At 47.6% G+C, this 15,750-nt stretch overlaps 1 protein-coding gene across 1 annotated transcript in view; it reads right to left on the bottom strand.

Annotated features, from left to right (window-relative positions):
• LOC142256221 (uncharacterized) overlaps positions 1 to 15,302 on the bottom strand; it is a 61,720-nt gene extending 46,418 nt beyond the window's left edge. Inside the window, exons 1-2 of the mRNA XM_075327793.1 lie at positions 15,143 to 15,302; positions 3,265 to 3,321 (exon numbers count right to left, since the gene is read on the bottom strand). Coding sequence (XP_075183908.1) covers positions 3,265 to 3,311 — 47 coding nt within the window. The 5' untranslated portion in view covers positions 3,312 to 3,321; positions 15,143 to 15,302. The remainder of the gene's footprint in view (positions 1 to 3,264; positions 3,322 to 15,142) is intronic.
• Between the last annotated feature and the right edge of the window lie 448 nt (positions 15,303 to 15,750).

Here is a 15,750-nt window from a genome sequence, read left to right as displayed (position 1 = left end):
GTGTTCCGCCATATGGTGCTTCCATATGGCTCTGTAATATTGACGTATTCTTTTCTAGAAACACGGGACAGTATCTCCATATTACAGAACCCCATGGAATAAAGAACAATATAGCTTTTGGTTTTGAGATGTATCCTACAGATATAATTTCCATATGCACGGATGCAAAAAAAGAGCTCAATTCGCACCCAAAAGACGTGCATGGATGCATTATTATGGATTTCTGCAACTTGTAGATTTTACATAATACCGCCATGCGGATGAGGCTTAACTCATGATATAGTAATGGATGATACCTGGCACAGCTCTTCATCAAAATCCTCTGCTCTATCACCTCCTTTTACTAATAGATTGGATGAAGGACAGAGTATAAAAATCAATGCGCTGAAAAATGATGATCCTGCACTTTTCTCAGTTGCACCAGGTAGTAAACCCCTTCACGAGCTATGATATATATCTACGTCCTGGCTCGCCTCCCTGCCTTTGATGCGGGTTCACAATTCGTGATTGGAGATTCATAGGAGATTGTGATTTGTGCTATACACAAATATGATATATATCTACGTCCTGGCTCACTTTCCTGCCTTTGATGCGGGTTCACAATTCGTGATTGGAGATTCATAGGAGATTGTGATTTGTGCTATAAACAAATATGATATATATCTACGTCCTGGCTCACTTTCCTGCCTTTGATGCGGGCTCACATGCCGAGATTGGAGATTCATAGGAGATTGTGATTTGTGCTATACACAAATATGATATATATCTACGTCCTGGCTCACTTTCCTGCCTTTGATGCGGGTTCACAATTCGTGATTGGAGAGTCATAAGAGATTGTGATTTGTGCTATACACAGTAGTGCTTATGCAGTGCTCTGTATAGTAGAAGAGATCGGATGATAATAGCTTTAAGTCTCCCAAGGAGACTAGTAAATACAATAAAACATTTTTTTAAAAACGTTTAAAAATATGAAAAAAATACACTAAGTTCAAATCAACCTGCTTTGCCCCATTGAAAATAAAACACATCTTTACACCAAGTAGTTAACCCCTTTACGAGATATGATATATATCTACGTCCTGGCTCGCCTCCCTGCCTTTGATGCGGGCTCACAAGCCGAGATTGGAGATTCATAGGAGATTGTGATTTGTGCTATACACAGTAATGCTTATGCACTGCTATGCATAGTACAAGCGATAAGATTATAGTAGCTTCAAGTCTCCTAAGGGGACTAGTAAATACATTAAAAAAAATTTAAAAAGTTTTTAAAAATGTAAAACAAATACAGAGTTCAAATGACTCCACTTTGCCCCATTGAAAATAAAACACTTATTTACACCAGGTAATTAACCCCTTCATGAGATATGATATCTATTTACGTCCTGGCTCGCCTCCCTGCCTTTGATGCGGACTCACACTCCGAGATTGGAGATTCATAGGAGATTATGATTTGTGTTATACACAGTAGTGTTTATGCACTGTTCTGTATAGTACAAGTGATCAGATGATGGTAGTTTAGACTTGTCTCCTAATGGGACTAGTAGATACAATAAAAAGTAAAAAAAAAAAAAAAAAGTTTTTACAAATATAAAAAAGTACACAAAGTTCAAATCACCCCGCTTTGCCCTATTGAGAAAAAAACAAAACAGTATGATATATATTTTCGCCCTGGCTCACTTTCCTGCCTTTGATGCGGGCTCACAAGCAGAAATTGGAGACTCATAGGAGATTGTGATTTGTGCTATACACAAACCTGATATATATTTACGTCCTGGCTTGCCTCCCTGCCTTTGATGCGGGCTCACACTCCGAGATTGGAGATTCATAGCAGATTGTGATTTGTGTTAAGCCTCTTTCACACGTCCGTGTCTCCGGTACGTGTTTGGTCCTTTTCCTCACGTACCGGAGACACGGGCACATGTAGACCCATTAAAATCAATGGGTCTGCGCTCACATGCATGTTCTGCCATGGACCGTGTGTATGTGTGGAGCATATGTGTGCCCGTGTGCTCCACACGTCAACATGTCAGTTTTTCTCCGGCATCACGGGTGTCACACGGAACGCAAACGGACCACACGGAGGTGTTCCGTGTGACACGCGCCGGAGAAAATACACGTGTTTGAGAAAATAAAAAAAAACTTTACTCACCTTCTCCTGCCCTGCAGTCTCTGCCGCTGCTGTCACTTGCTTCCGACCGCCGCTCATTATGCTCATTGCATATTCACTTCACTGCGGCCGGAAGCAGCAGCAGTGGGAAGTCGGCAGGACCGGAGACCGAAGATCAGCACCACGGACAGCGACGCCAGAGACAGGTGAGCAGAAAGTTACTGTTCTCCGTGTGTTACGGAGAACACACGTGTGCCATACACAGCTCACCAAGGGCAATACACACGCCTCACTAAGGGCAATATGCATCTTTGACACACCCGTGAAAAACGTGCGTGGTTTTTCACGAACGTGTGAAAGAGGCCATATACACAGTAGTACTTATGCACTCCTCTGTATAGTACAAGCGATCGGATGATAATGGCTTCAACACCCCTAAGGGAACTAGTAATCATAAAAAAAAAAAAAAATAAAAAAAATACATATTTTGTATCATTGCAGTAAGAAATGTCTTATCTATCAAAATAGAAAATAAATTAGTCCAATCGGTAAACAGAATAGTAAAAAAAAAAAGAATTACGTTTTTTGGAACTCCGCAACATTGCAATAAAATACAATAAGAGGCGATCAAAATATTGTATCTACCAGAAATCAGTAAAAACGTCAGCTCATGGGGCAAAAAAATAAGCTGTCACTTATCCTGAAAAATGAGAAAAATTAATGGAAAAAGCGAATTTTTTTTTTTTAATTTTGCAGAATTTTTTAAATCACTTAAATAAAAAATAAAAAAAGATACATGTTTAGTATCTATGAACTTGTATCAACATAGGGAATCATACTGCCGGGTCAGTTTTATCATATAATGAACATGGTACATGAAAAACCCAAAAAATAACTGAGGAATTGCGCTTTTTTTTGGAATTTCACGGTACATTATTTTTTTTTCCCCATTTTACAGCACATTATGTGGTAAAATGGATGTTGTCGTTCAAAAGTACAACTCGTCCCTCAAAAAACCAAGTCCTTATATGGCAATATTGAAGGCAAAATTGAAAGGTTATGGCTTTTGGAAGAAGGGGAGGAAAAAACGAAAAACAGAAAATGAGGTGAGTGTTATGTAAATACCAGTATTATGTTTTCATCATATAATTTGTTACCTTTCCTGAATTTCAGCCCAAGTTCTTCCGGGTTTTATTGACGCCATTGTCTGATTTCTGCAATTAATAATAATATGATCATTATCGCACTTTTCTTCATGAAATATCAAAGAGAAAACAATCATTTAAAGTTTGTTTTTAATTGATTTCCCCAAAGAGAGGTTATTATCACATTTTATAAAGCGATGGTGTAATATCACTGGTGTCATAATGATGGGAGCGGGTCCACCACTGATCCACTGTCATGGTGCCCCATTTAATCTTTCTTTTTCCAGTACCAATGGCTCCATGATCCCTTTCTGTGCATGGAAATGTACCACTTGCCACCATCAAAAGAAAACCACAGTGTGAGCACCGCTGTGCAAGAAAACACGTAGGAGAAGATGAAGTGTTATACCAGTGCCGTAACCCCTTTATTTTCATGATCGGGAGCAGCATGGAGGACCTTGCATGTAGGTTGGTGATCAACCAGTGCAGATCGGGAAAAACAAGACGAGAGAGTTTCAAGGGGACACAACAGTGCATGCAGTGCAAATCAGGTCCAGAAAGAGATCCAACTTCATAGTCATAGGGCATTTGTCAGCAGGTTTTTGCTATTTAAAGGGGTTGTCCACTGCTTTTACATTGACGGCTTATCCTTAGCATAGGTCATCAATGTCTGATTGGCTGAGAGCCGGCACATGGCACCCCCGCTGATCAGTTGTTCTTGATACCTGCCGCAAATACTCAGTTCCGGAGCTGCTCCGTTTTCTGACAGTGGCTGCCGCCGGGGGTACTGCATATCCACCCCTCATTTTAATCAACGGGAAGCGGATGTGTAGTACCCAGCCGTGGCTGCTATAAGAAGACGGTGCAGCTCCAAAACTGTGTATTTCCAACTGACTGCTACCTAGAACAGCTGATCTGCGGGGGTGCCGAGACCTTGGCCGAACAGACATTGATGACCTATCCTAAGCTAAAGTAGTGAACAACCTCTATCTGAAAGCAGCATAATGTAGGCACATAAACCCAGATTCTAGCAGTGTCACTTACTGGGCTGTGTTTTTCATTAAATAAAATCAGTGTTTTATCAGCAGGAGATTATCATGACTGCACTATTTTTCTCATGCCTCCTAATCCAATCAGTGATGTGGGTGGGGATATAGACAGCTCAGCATCCTGAGCTCTGCCACATCTTCAGCAGAGAAAACTGATTCTTGCATCACAACTGCTACACCCTGTTAACTAAGTGATACTGTGATTCTAGTCCCTACTTACGGATAGTATAGACGGAAGAGTAGTCAGACAAGCCGAAGTCAGGAAACAGTAGGTCACGACAGGACACAGGGAGTAAGCAGAAATCCGGGTCAAGTCAGAAGCCGAAGGTCAGAATTCCAGGAGAGTACGTCTTAGGGCGGCTTTGCACGTTGCAACATCGCACGTGCGATGTCGGTGGGGTCAAATCGAACGTGACGCACATCCGGCTTCACTTTCGACATCGTTGTGTGTAAATTCTAGATGATACGATTAACGAGTGCAAAAGCGTCGTTATCGTATCCTCGCTGCAGCCTCCGACATTTCCATAATTACGCTGCCGCAACAGGTACAATGTTGTTCCTCGTTCCTGCGGCAGTGCACATCGCTGTGTATGAAGCCGCAGGAGCGAGGAACATCTCCTTACCTGCCGCCGGCAGCTATACGGAAGGAAGGAGGTGGGCGGGATGTTTACATCCTGCTCATCTCCGCACCTCCGCCGCTATTGGCCGCCTGCCGTGTGACGTCGCTATGCCGCCGCACGACCCGCCCCCTTAGGAAGGAGGCGGGTCGCCGGCCAGAGCGACGGTCGCAGGGCAGGTGAGTGCATGTGAAGCTGGCATAGCGATAATTTTCGCTACGACAGCTATCACAAGATATCGTACCTGCGACGGGGGCGGGGACTATCGCGTGCGACATCGCAGCATCGGCTTGCAATGTCGCAATGTGCAAAGATCGCCTAAGATTCAGGGAACAGACAGAGACGTGGTCAGGTAATGGTCCAAGGTCAGAAGCCAGGAGGTAATGACAAGAATAGGGAGTGGTCAGAGATGAGTCAAACAATGGTCCAGGGTCAAGAAACTTAGATCAGAACACAAGCCAAAAGCACAACTGCAGAACCAGAGAGTACAACTGGCGAGGTTCTGGGAGAGCATGCTCAGTAATGAAACAGAGCAACTACTAGGAAGCTGGAACACGTGAATAATCAGCATCTCCCAGAACCTGCATGGAATCCTGCGCTTTCAATCAACCAGTCAGCTAGTGCTCAAAGAAACACAGCAGATCATCTCCAAATACAAGATGCTCTGCACAAAGCAAACATGTCACTGCCGGCTTTGTAGTTCAGGAAGGCGCGGCAGAGCATCACTAGTGTGCAAGATGCTCTGCACAGAGGAATTGTGACAGATACATCACTGGAATCAGGGTTTCAGCCCATACGTCATGCTACTGTGAGATTACATAGCAAAAACCTGCCGACAGATTCCCTTTATGTTGTAGTTTGGCCACATCTTTTATTCTGTCTCCTCTGGCCACCGTTTTATGCTAGAATCCAGTCTTCAGTCTCAGCAGGTCTTCGGTCTTTTTCATACATCCGGACTGTTCTTCGGCACCTCCAGCGCTGACTGTGCCTTGCAGGGCAATGCGCCTCAAGATGGTTTAGGGCCCAGGACAGGACACAAGAAGCAAAGAGAAGATGCCACAAAGCGTAAGTCCCCGGTGTGTATTACTTGATCTTTTTTTTTTACCTTATGTATACTTGACGAGAATTAAACTTCCTGGACAAATTCAAGCAAGTTTGCAAATTTGTATTTTTGCTGATTTGCTCATTCTTATTTTGTGCCATCCCAAACTGCAATACTCTGTGTGCAGAATTATTAGGCAAGTTGTATTTTAGAGGATTTTTTTTATTATTGCTCAACAATTATGTTCTCAATCAACCCAAAAGACTCATAAATATCAAAGCTTAATATTTTTGGCAGCTGGAGGGTTTTTGGCTATCTTAGGAGGATCTGTTTGTGCAGGTCACTATTACTGTGCAGAATTATTAGGCAACTTAATAAAAACCAAATATATTCCCATCTCACTTGTTTATTTTCACCAGGTAAACCAATATAACTGCACAACATTTAGAAATAAACATTTCTGACATGCAAAAACAAAACCTAAAAAATTATAGTGCCCAATATAGCCCCCTTTCTTTCTGATGACACTCAGCAGCCGACCATCCATAGATTCTGTCATTGCTTGATCTGTTTACGATCCACATTGCGTGCAGCAGCCACCACAGCTTCCAGACACTGCTCCCAGAGGTGGACTGTTTTCCCTCCCTGTAGATCTCACATTTTATGAGGGACCACAGGTTCTCTATGGGGTTCAGATCAGGTGAACAAGGGGGCCATGTCATTATTTTTCATCTTTTAGACCTTTACTGGCTAGCCACGCTGTGGAGTAGTTGGATGCATGTGATGGTGTGAAGCCCTGGACTAGCCAGGTAGTCACAGAAAGGCCCTTGCACAAACACCAGTCCCCTATAAAGGTAACAGCAGCCAACCTAAAAACCCTGAGTCACCCATCTCAGGCTTTAACGTTCACACCCGGGGGCGGAGCCAGGCAGTTGGCCACGCCCACCGAGGAGTTCGGATAGCCTGAGGCGGGAAAAACAAGTAGATGAAGTTAGGGAGGAGAGGAGTAGTGGAGTAGGAAAAACGTCTGTCGGGGATCTGGGTCGTAGCCCGGATACCCTGTGGCCAGGAGCCAGACGGTGGTTGCCGCCTGCAGGAGCCGGGAAGACGGCTGGTGGAACCGTAAGGGACCGGGACAGGGTAGTGGCCCGCCGGTACTGAACCGGGGAACCAACTGGAAACCGGAGCACCAGGAGGGGTACTCAGACCCGGAACGAGGCCCAGAAACCACTGGACCGAGTCAAATTCACTGATTGAGGTCTGGACCTTAGGTTCTTTCCCACCCAAGTCCCGACCAAAGACCCAACGAGGGGGATAGAAAGCCACCGCTCAGGCAGAGAGAACCCATGGGCCAGCGTCTGCGGGCAAACGGGCTCTCCCGACACACACAAAGTTGGGGAGCGGACTCCCGTCGCGGAAGCGCAGGCAGTCAAAATCTACAAAACGGGGTGCAGGAGAAAGGCGGGAACCACCAGACCGGGTGGGGGACCAGACGCAGCCGGCTGCGGGCACCGACCACCATCTTTTTGGTTTGCCAGAGACTCCGGTGTATCTGTCATAGTGAGTACAACAGTGCTCTCGGGCCGTGCACCGCCCCGAATCGCGCCAACGCGCCCGCACCCCCCCATCCTAATCCCCAACAACCGGGCCCCGGGACCATCAACCCCCTACCCACTGAGGGGTCAACACCTGGCTGCGCAACACTGTCCCCGGAAGCCTAGTCAACGGCAGCGGTGGTGTCCACACTCATCACGACCCGTGGGTGGCATCACGAACTTAAATCTAAAACCGCGGCTCCGGCTGTGAACCTCCCCACCGAAACCCCTCACGTAGCGCCAGCCTTCCTTCAGAGCGACGTGTCCCCCGGGTCCAGAGGCGCTCGAGCCACCCACCGACGAGCCCGGATCCTAGCGGCTCGGCTGCGGCCGAGCCCCGGGGCGGTACAATGGAGCATTGTCCTGCATGAAAATCATGTTTTCTTGATCGATAGCGACTTCTTCCTGTACCACTGCTTGAAGAAGTTGTCTTCCAGAAACTGGCAGTAGGTCTGGGAGTTGAGCTTCTCTCCATCCTCAACCCGAAAAGGTCCCACAAGTTGATCTTTGATGATCCCAGCCCATACCAGTCCCACCTCCACCTTGCTGGCGTCTGAGCCGGAGTGGAGCTCTCTGCTCTTTACTGATCCAGCCTCTGGCCCATCCATCTGCCAAACAAGAGTCACTCTCATTTCATCAGTCCATAAAACCTTTGAAAAATCATTCTTCAGATATTTCTTGGCCCAGTCTTGAGGTTTTATCTTATGTTTCTCGTACAGAGGTGGTGGTTTTTCAGCCTTCCTTACCTTGGCCATGTCCCTGAGTATGGCACATCTTGTGCTTTTTGATACTCCAGTAACGTTGCAGCTCTGAAATATGGCCAAACTGGTGGCAAATGGCATCTTGGCAGCTTCACGCTTGATTTTCCTCAGTTCATGGGCAGTTATTTTGCTTTTTTTTTGCCAACACGCTTCTTGCGACCCTGTTGGCTATTTGCCATGAAACGCTTGATTGTTCGGTGATCACGCTTCAAAAGTTTGGCAATTTCAAGACTGTTGCATCCCTCTGCAAGACAGCTCACAATATGGACTTTTCAGAGCCCGTCCAATCTCTCTTCTGACCCATTTTGCCAAAGGAAAGGAAGTTGCCTAATAATTAAGCACCCCTTATATAGGGTGTTGATGTCATTACACCGCACCCCTCCTCATTACAGAGATGCACATCACCGGATTTACTTCATTGGTAGTTGGCTCTCAGCCTATACAGCTTGGAGTAGGACGACATGTATAAAAAGCATCATGTGACCAAAATACTCATTTGCCTAATAATTCTGCACACAGTGTATATTTGCCAAACAAAGGCACAATACAGATACATTGGCATAAAAATCCACCGGCGTTACGCATATGTGACATCGGCTCGTCTGATATTTTACCCACTTTCACTGTAATTGTTGTGTGTTATTGCGGTGACTGTAAATATGTGAATATTTTATTAATGCACTTTATTTCCTGCACAGATTATAAAGCTTTTCTATTACTTTACTATCGGTCATCCACTCAAAAAGCAAGAAAAAAAAAAAAGACAGACGTGCCCCCGCCGGTCTCCGCGACATGAAATCGGCATTTCCACTTCTGTCACAAAGCCATCAGAAAAACAGCGGCTTCCATCAGCGTCTGTCACCGGGAAAACAGTACACAATGTATCCACCCAAAGTGTTATACATATCAGGGAAAGTTACATTTCCCATTTTTGCTCAGTGACTGCTCCGGCTATGGTGACAGAAGAAAAAATAGCCAAGGTATTGTGGTCGCATTTACAGGAAAATGTCCTCAAAATTATTCTTCAGGTGTAAACCAAACCAAACGGCAAATTTGTAAGTTCTGGAATTATCAGATTATTTGCAAATTTAAAGCAAGAAAATGTCACTGACACTGGAGTGCGGAAATACCATATAGAAGTGGAGGTCAATTGCACCAGATACATTGTACAGGGTGACGTATCCCCAAATCTGTCACATCATAGTCACAAATAGGCATCATATACATAGGAGAGGTCAGACAACCCCCCCCCCCCGATATTCGCAGAGCATTTGCTGTATATAGGGCTCTCCCACCACTCTCCTAATAGAAACTAGTGATGAGCGGGCACTACCATGCTCGGGTGCTCTGTACTGGTAACTAGTGATGAGTGGGCACTACCATGCTCAGGTGCTCTGTACTTGTAACTAGTGCTGAGCAGGCACTACCATGCTCAGGTGCTCAGTACTGGTAACTAGTGATGAGCGGGCACTACCATGCTCAGGTGCTCTGTACTCGTAACTAGTGATGAGCGGGCACTACCATGCTTGGGTGCTCTGTACTAGTAACTAGTGATGAGTGGGCACTACCATGCTCGGGTGCTCAGTACTGGTAACTAGTGATGAGCGGGCACTACCATGCTCGGGTGCTCAGTACTGGTAACTAGTGATGAGCGGGCACTACCATGCTCAGGTACTCAGTACTCGTAACTAGTGATGAGCGAGCAGTACAATGCTCGGGTGCTCGGTACTCGTAACTAGTGATGAGCGGGCACTACCATGCTCAGGTGCTCAGTACTTGTAACTAGTGATGAGTGGGCACTACCATGCTCAGGTGCTCAGTACTCGTAACTAGTGATGAGTGGGCACTACCATGCTCAGGTGTTCAGTACTCGTAACTAGTGATGAGTGGGCACTACCAATCTCAGGTGCTCAGTACTCGTAACTAGTGATGAGTGGGCACTACCATGCTCAGGTGCTCTGTACTCATAACTAGTGATGAGCGGGCACTACCATGCTCGGGTGCTCTGTACTCATAACTAGTGATGAGCGGGCACTACCATGCTCAGGTGCTCAGTACTCGTAACTAGGGATGAGCGGGCACTACCATGCTCGGGTGCTCTGTACTCGTAACTAGTGATGAGCGGGCACTACCATGCTCGGGTGCTCAGTACTGGTAACTAGTGATGAGCGGGCACTACCATGCTCAGGTGCTCAGTGCTGGAAACTAGTGATGAGTGGGCACTACCATGCTCGGGTGCTCAGTACTCCTAACTAGTGATGAGTGATCACTACCATGCTCGGGTGCTCAGTACTCGTAACTAGTGATGAGCGGGCACTACCATGCTCAGTACTCGTAACTAGTGATGAGCGGGCACTACCATGCTCAGTACTCGTAACTAGTGATGAGCGGGCACTACCATGCTCAGTACTGGTAACTAGTGATGAGCGGGCACTACCATGCTCAGGTGCTCAGTACTGGTATCTAGTGATGAGCGGGCACTACCATGCTCGGGTGCTCAGTACTTGTAACTAGTGATGAGCGGGCACTACCATGCTCAGGTACTCAGTACTTGTAACTAGTGATGAGCGGGCACTACCATGCTCAGGTACTCAGTACTTGTAACTAGTGATGAGCGGGTGTGACGGGGTATGCGACAGAGCAGTAATGGACACCAGACCGATGAACAATCCAACAAGATTTAATTAGGCAGGGAACATAAAACATCCAATATCCAAATGGTTCTTTAGAGTCCACACAAAGGAAACAGATCCGGGGCAATCCAACGCCAAGGAAAATGCAACAATAGTCCTTAGATGTGTTCCTTAAATTCGATAGCGTGGCTGAGACAACACAATCCCACGTAACAGCTGATCATCAATGTCCCATAGTCCATACACAGGCTCTAGGATCCAGCCTCAGCCATATATCCTAATCCTTCTCCAGCCGAGATCCAACTAACTAACCTAACATGGGTCTCATTGTTCTTCTCTCCTGCGATCAGCCCCTAAGGTGGGCAGAAGAGTCCAACTCCGCCTGGACACTTGATACATGAATGGACTTTAGACTCCTGGCTCTGTTCTGTTCACCAAGTTGTGGTTGGAGAAGTCCCGTGCTGAGAAGAACAAACAATCCCCCAGCAGAAGCAGCACAAAGGAGGGACAGACTATTACACCATGAGTACAGACGGGGGAGGGACACGCTGTTACAACCCCTTCCACCCTCAATTTGTGTACGGAGCAGTGACCTCAACAGGTCGCTTGTCAAGTGCACGTAGACATGGTGGACCTGACTCAGGGCTCTTCTTGCCTGGACAATCCGTCTGCATTTTGGCTGTTGGCTCCAGGTTCTTTAGTGTATGATGAAGATGTAGGGTTGAATGTTTGGCTCCAGTTTGTGTCCTTCTTCACTTAAACTCTGCTTCCTGTACCCACAAATCGGCATTGTATATCTCCCACATCATTGCCTAGAAGAATGTCTGCAGGAAGGCCGCTCATCACACCGATTATGCATTGTTTTGCCCCAAAGCCATAATCCAGGGTCACACTCGCTCTTGGAATATATCTCTGAGTACCTCCAGCCAATTCAATGGCAATTCCTGGTCCCTTTTGCACTGCTTCTGGTTGAATTCTCAGGGATCTGCGATGGTGAGAAAAGACCCAGTGTCACGAAAGCCAACAACTTTTTGGCCATCCAGCACGACCTCCTGTAGATGTTTATGCTGAAGATCAGAAGAACGGGCGGCTGTGGCTCGCACTCCATAGACTCCTGGTAGGGAAGTCAACATATCAGAGTCACTTGGCAAATCATTGGGGCCAGAATCCAGCTCTTCTCCTGCTGAAGGTGTCTGTAGATAATGGACAGGCAAAGGTGGTCTGCAGCTGTTCTGCCTCCGAAAACCTGGACAGTGAGCTTGCAGATGACCAGGCTGCCCACATCCATAGCATCGGCGCTGCATCTCACTCCTTCCAGCTTACCTTCTGGAGAAGTAGGTAGGAGACCTTGGTGACTGATAGGTAGGTGCAGGTGCTGGAGGTGGTTGTCGATTTGGAGGATGACTCCACGGGATAGATGGGCATGTGGCCCGCAGATGCCTGGGATGCCCACAGCTATAACAGTGGGCACTACCATGCTCGGGTGCTCTGTACTCGTAACTAGTGATGAACGGGCACTACCATGCTCGGTACTCGTAACTAGTGATGAGTGGGCACTACCATGCTCGGGTGCTCTGTACTCGTAACTAGTGATGAGCGAGCACTACCATGCTCGGGTGCTCTGTACTCGTAACTAGTGATGAGCGGGCACTGCCATGCTCGGGTGCTCTGTACTCGTAACTAGTGATGAGTGGGCACTACCATGCTCGGGTGCTCAGTACTCGTAACTAGTGATGAGCGGGCACTACCATGCTCGGGTGCTCAGTACTAGTAACTAGTGATGAGCGGGCACTACCATGCTCGGATGCTCTGTACTCGTAACTAGTGATGAGTGAGCACTACCATGCTCAGGTGCTCAGTAACTAGTGATGAGTGGGCACTACCATGCTCGGGTGCTCTGTACTAGTAACTAGTGATGAGCGGGCACTACCATGCTCGGATGCTCTGTACTCGTAACTAGTGATGAGTGAGCACTACCATGCTCAGGTGCTCAGTAACTAGTGATGAGCGGGCACTACCATGCTCGGGTGCTCAGTACTAGTAACTAGTGATGAGCGGGCACTACTATGCTCGGGTGCTCAGTACTAGTAACTAGTGATGAGCGGGCACTACCATGCTCGGGTGCTCAGTACTAGTAACTAGTGATGAGCAGGCACTACCATGCTCGGGTGCTCAGTACTCGTAACTAGTGATGAGCGGGCACTACCATGCTCAGGTGCTCAGTAACTAGTGATGAGTGGGCACTACCATGCTCGGGTGCTCAGTACTGGTAACTAGTGATGAGTGGGCACTACCATGCTCGGGTGCTCAGTACTCGTAACTAGTGATGAGCGGGCGCTACCATGCTCGGGTGCTCTGTACTCGTAACTAGTGATGAGTGGGCACTACCATGCTCGGGTGCTCAATACTCGTAACTAGTGATGAGTGGGCACTACCATGCTCGGGTGCTCAATACTCGTAACTAGTGATGAGCGGGCAGTACCATGCTCGGGTGCTCAGTACTAGTAACTAGTGATGAGCGGGCACTACCATGCTCGGGTGCTCAGTACTGGTAACTAGTGATGAGCGAGCACTACCATGCTCGGGTGCTCAGTACTGGTAACTAGTGATGAGTGGGCACTACCATGCTCGGGTGCTCAGTACTCGTAACTAGTGATGAGCGGGCGCTACCATGCTCGGGTGCTCTGTACTCGTAACTAGTGATGAGTGGGCACTACCATGCTCGGGTGCTCAATACTCGTAACTAGTGATGAGTGGGCACTACCATGCTCGGGTGCTCAATACTCGTAACTAGTGATGAGCGGGCAGTACCATGCTCGGGTGCTCAGTACTGGTAACTAGTGATGAGTGGGCACTACCATGCTCGGGTGCTCAATACTCGTAACTAGTGATGAGCGGGCAGTACCATGCTCGGGTGCTCAGTACTAGTAACTAGTGATGAGCGGGCACTACCATGCTCGGGTGCTGAGTACTCGTAACTAGTGATGAACGGGCACTACCAATGCTCGGGTTCCCGATACTCGAAACTAGTGTTGAGCGGCACTACGATATTCAGATGCTGGGTACTCGTAACTAGTAATGAGCGAGAACTATCATGGTAGTGCTCGCTCACCACTAGTTACGAGTACTGAGCACCTGAGCATGGTAGTGCCCGCTCCTCACTAGTTACCAGTACTGAGCACCCGATCATGGTAGTGCCCACTCATCACTAGTTACCAGTACTGAGCACCCGAGCATGGTAGTGCCCGCTCATCACTAGTTACCAGTACTGAGCACCCGAGCATGGTAGTGCCCGCTCATCACTAGTTACCAGTACTGAGCACCCGAGCATGGTAGTGCCCGCTCATCACTAGTTACGAGTACTGAGCACCCGAGCATGGTAGTGCCCGCTCATCACTAGGTAGGAGTACTGAGCACCCGAGCATGGTAGTGCCCGCTCATCACTAGGTAGGAGTACTGAGCACCCGAGCATGGTAGTGCCCGCTCATCACTAGTTACGAGTACTGAGCACCCGAGCATGGTAGTGCCCGCTCATCACTAGGTAGGAGTACTGAGCACCCGAGCATGGTAGTGCCCGCTCATCACTAGTTACGAGTACTGAGCACCCGAGCATGGTAGTGCCCGCTCATCACTAGTTACCATTACTGAGCACCTGAGCATGGTAGTGCCCGCTCATCACTAGTTACGAGTACTGAGCACCTGAGCATGGTAGTGCCCGCTCATCACTAGGTAGGAGTACTATGGGTGTAGAGTGGGACATTTTGGGAAATCTTCACCAGGGCATAAAGTCACCATGTAAAACATCACACCTGGAGCAGGAAAGCCGTGTGTCACTATATAGTACAACCGTACATAAAAGAATCTATAAAAATCATTTAATAACCAAAATACAATGCAGAAATTGGATCCAAAATATAAGACCTTTCCCCACAGGAGCTGCCTAAATCAGGAGACCCCCACCCGAGGTGCCCCTATGGCACAATTACCTGGGGCTGGGGTCTGTGAGGAGCATCTGCAGGATCATGTAATGGGGGATGATCACTGCTCCGAGTCATACACCACTGACACTATCTGCAGAGAGCAGCAGCGGCGGCCATAATGACTGCTGGCAGCTCCTCAGCCCACACACTGCAGCACGTACAGAAGCATGCACAACCCACGGCGGCAGAAAGCATTAACATGCAATTACAGACCATTTGTCGTGTCAGGGGCTGGAATAATAGCTCCGTGTTCACTGTGTGACGACCATGGGAGTGGAGGGAAGAATCCAATACATAGAAGTGCTCGGCACTAAGAGGCACAGGCAGCGCTGCCTAGCAACACCCCACCCTCCACACAGCACAGTCACACGAGGGCACCGGCTGACAGGGGAGGAGGGGGTATCATACAGCTATACACATATACAGAGGCCGACATATGCAGGGACACATCCACACACATACAGGAATACAGATATACACACAATGCATGTATACACATACACACACACACAAACATACAGACACATGAGGGCACCGGCTGACAGGGGAGGAGGGGGTATACACACATACAGCTATACACATACAGGTATACACAGAGGCCGACATATACAGGGACACATAACCACACACATACAGGAATACAGATATACACACAATGCATGTATACACATACACACAGACACAAACATACTGTCACATGAGGGCACCGGCTGACAGGGGAGGAGGGGGTATACCACATACAGCTATACACATACAGGTATACACAGAGGCCGACATATGCAGGGACACATCCACACACATACAGGAATACAGATATACAC

This window comes from Anomaloglossus baeobatrachus, chromosome 11 (assembly GCF_048569485.1).
Source record: "Anomaloglossus baeobatrachus isolate aAnoBae1 chromosome 11, aAnoBae1.hap1, whole genome shotgun sequence".
NCBI classification, from domain to species: domain Eukaryota; kingdom Metazoa; phylum Chordata; class Amphibia; order Anura; family Aromobatidae; genus Anomaloglossus; species Anomaloglossus baeobatrachus.
This window is presented reverse-complemented; position numbering and strand designations above follow the sequence as displayed.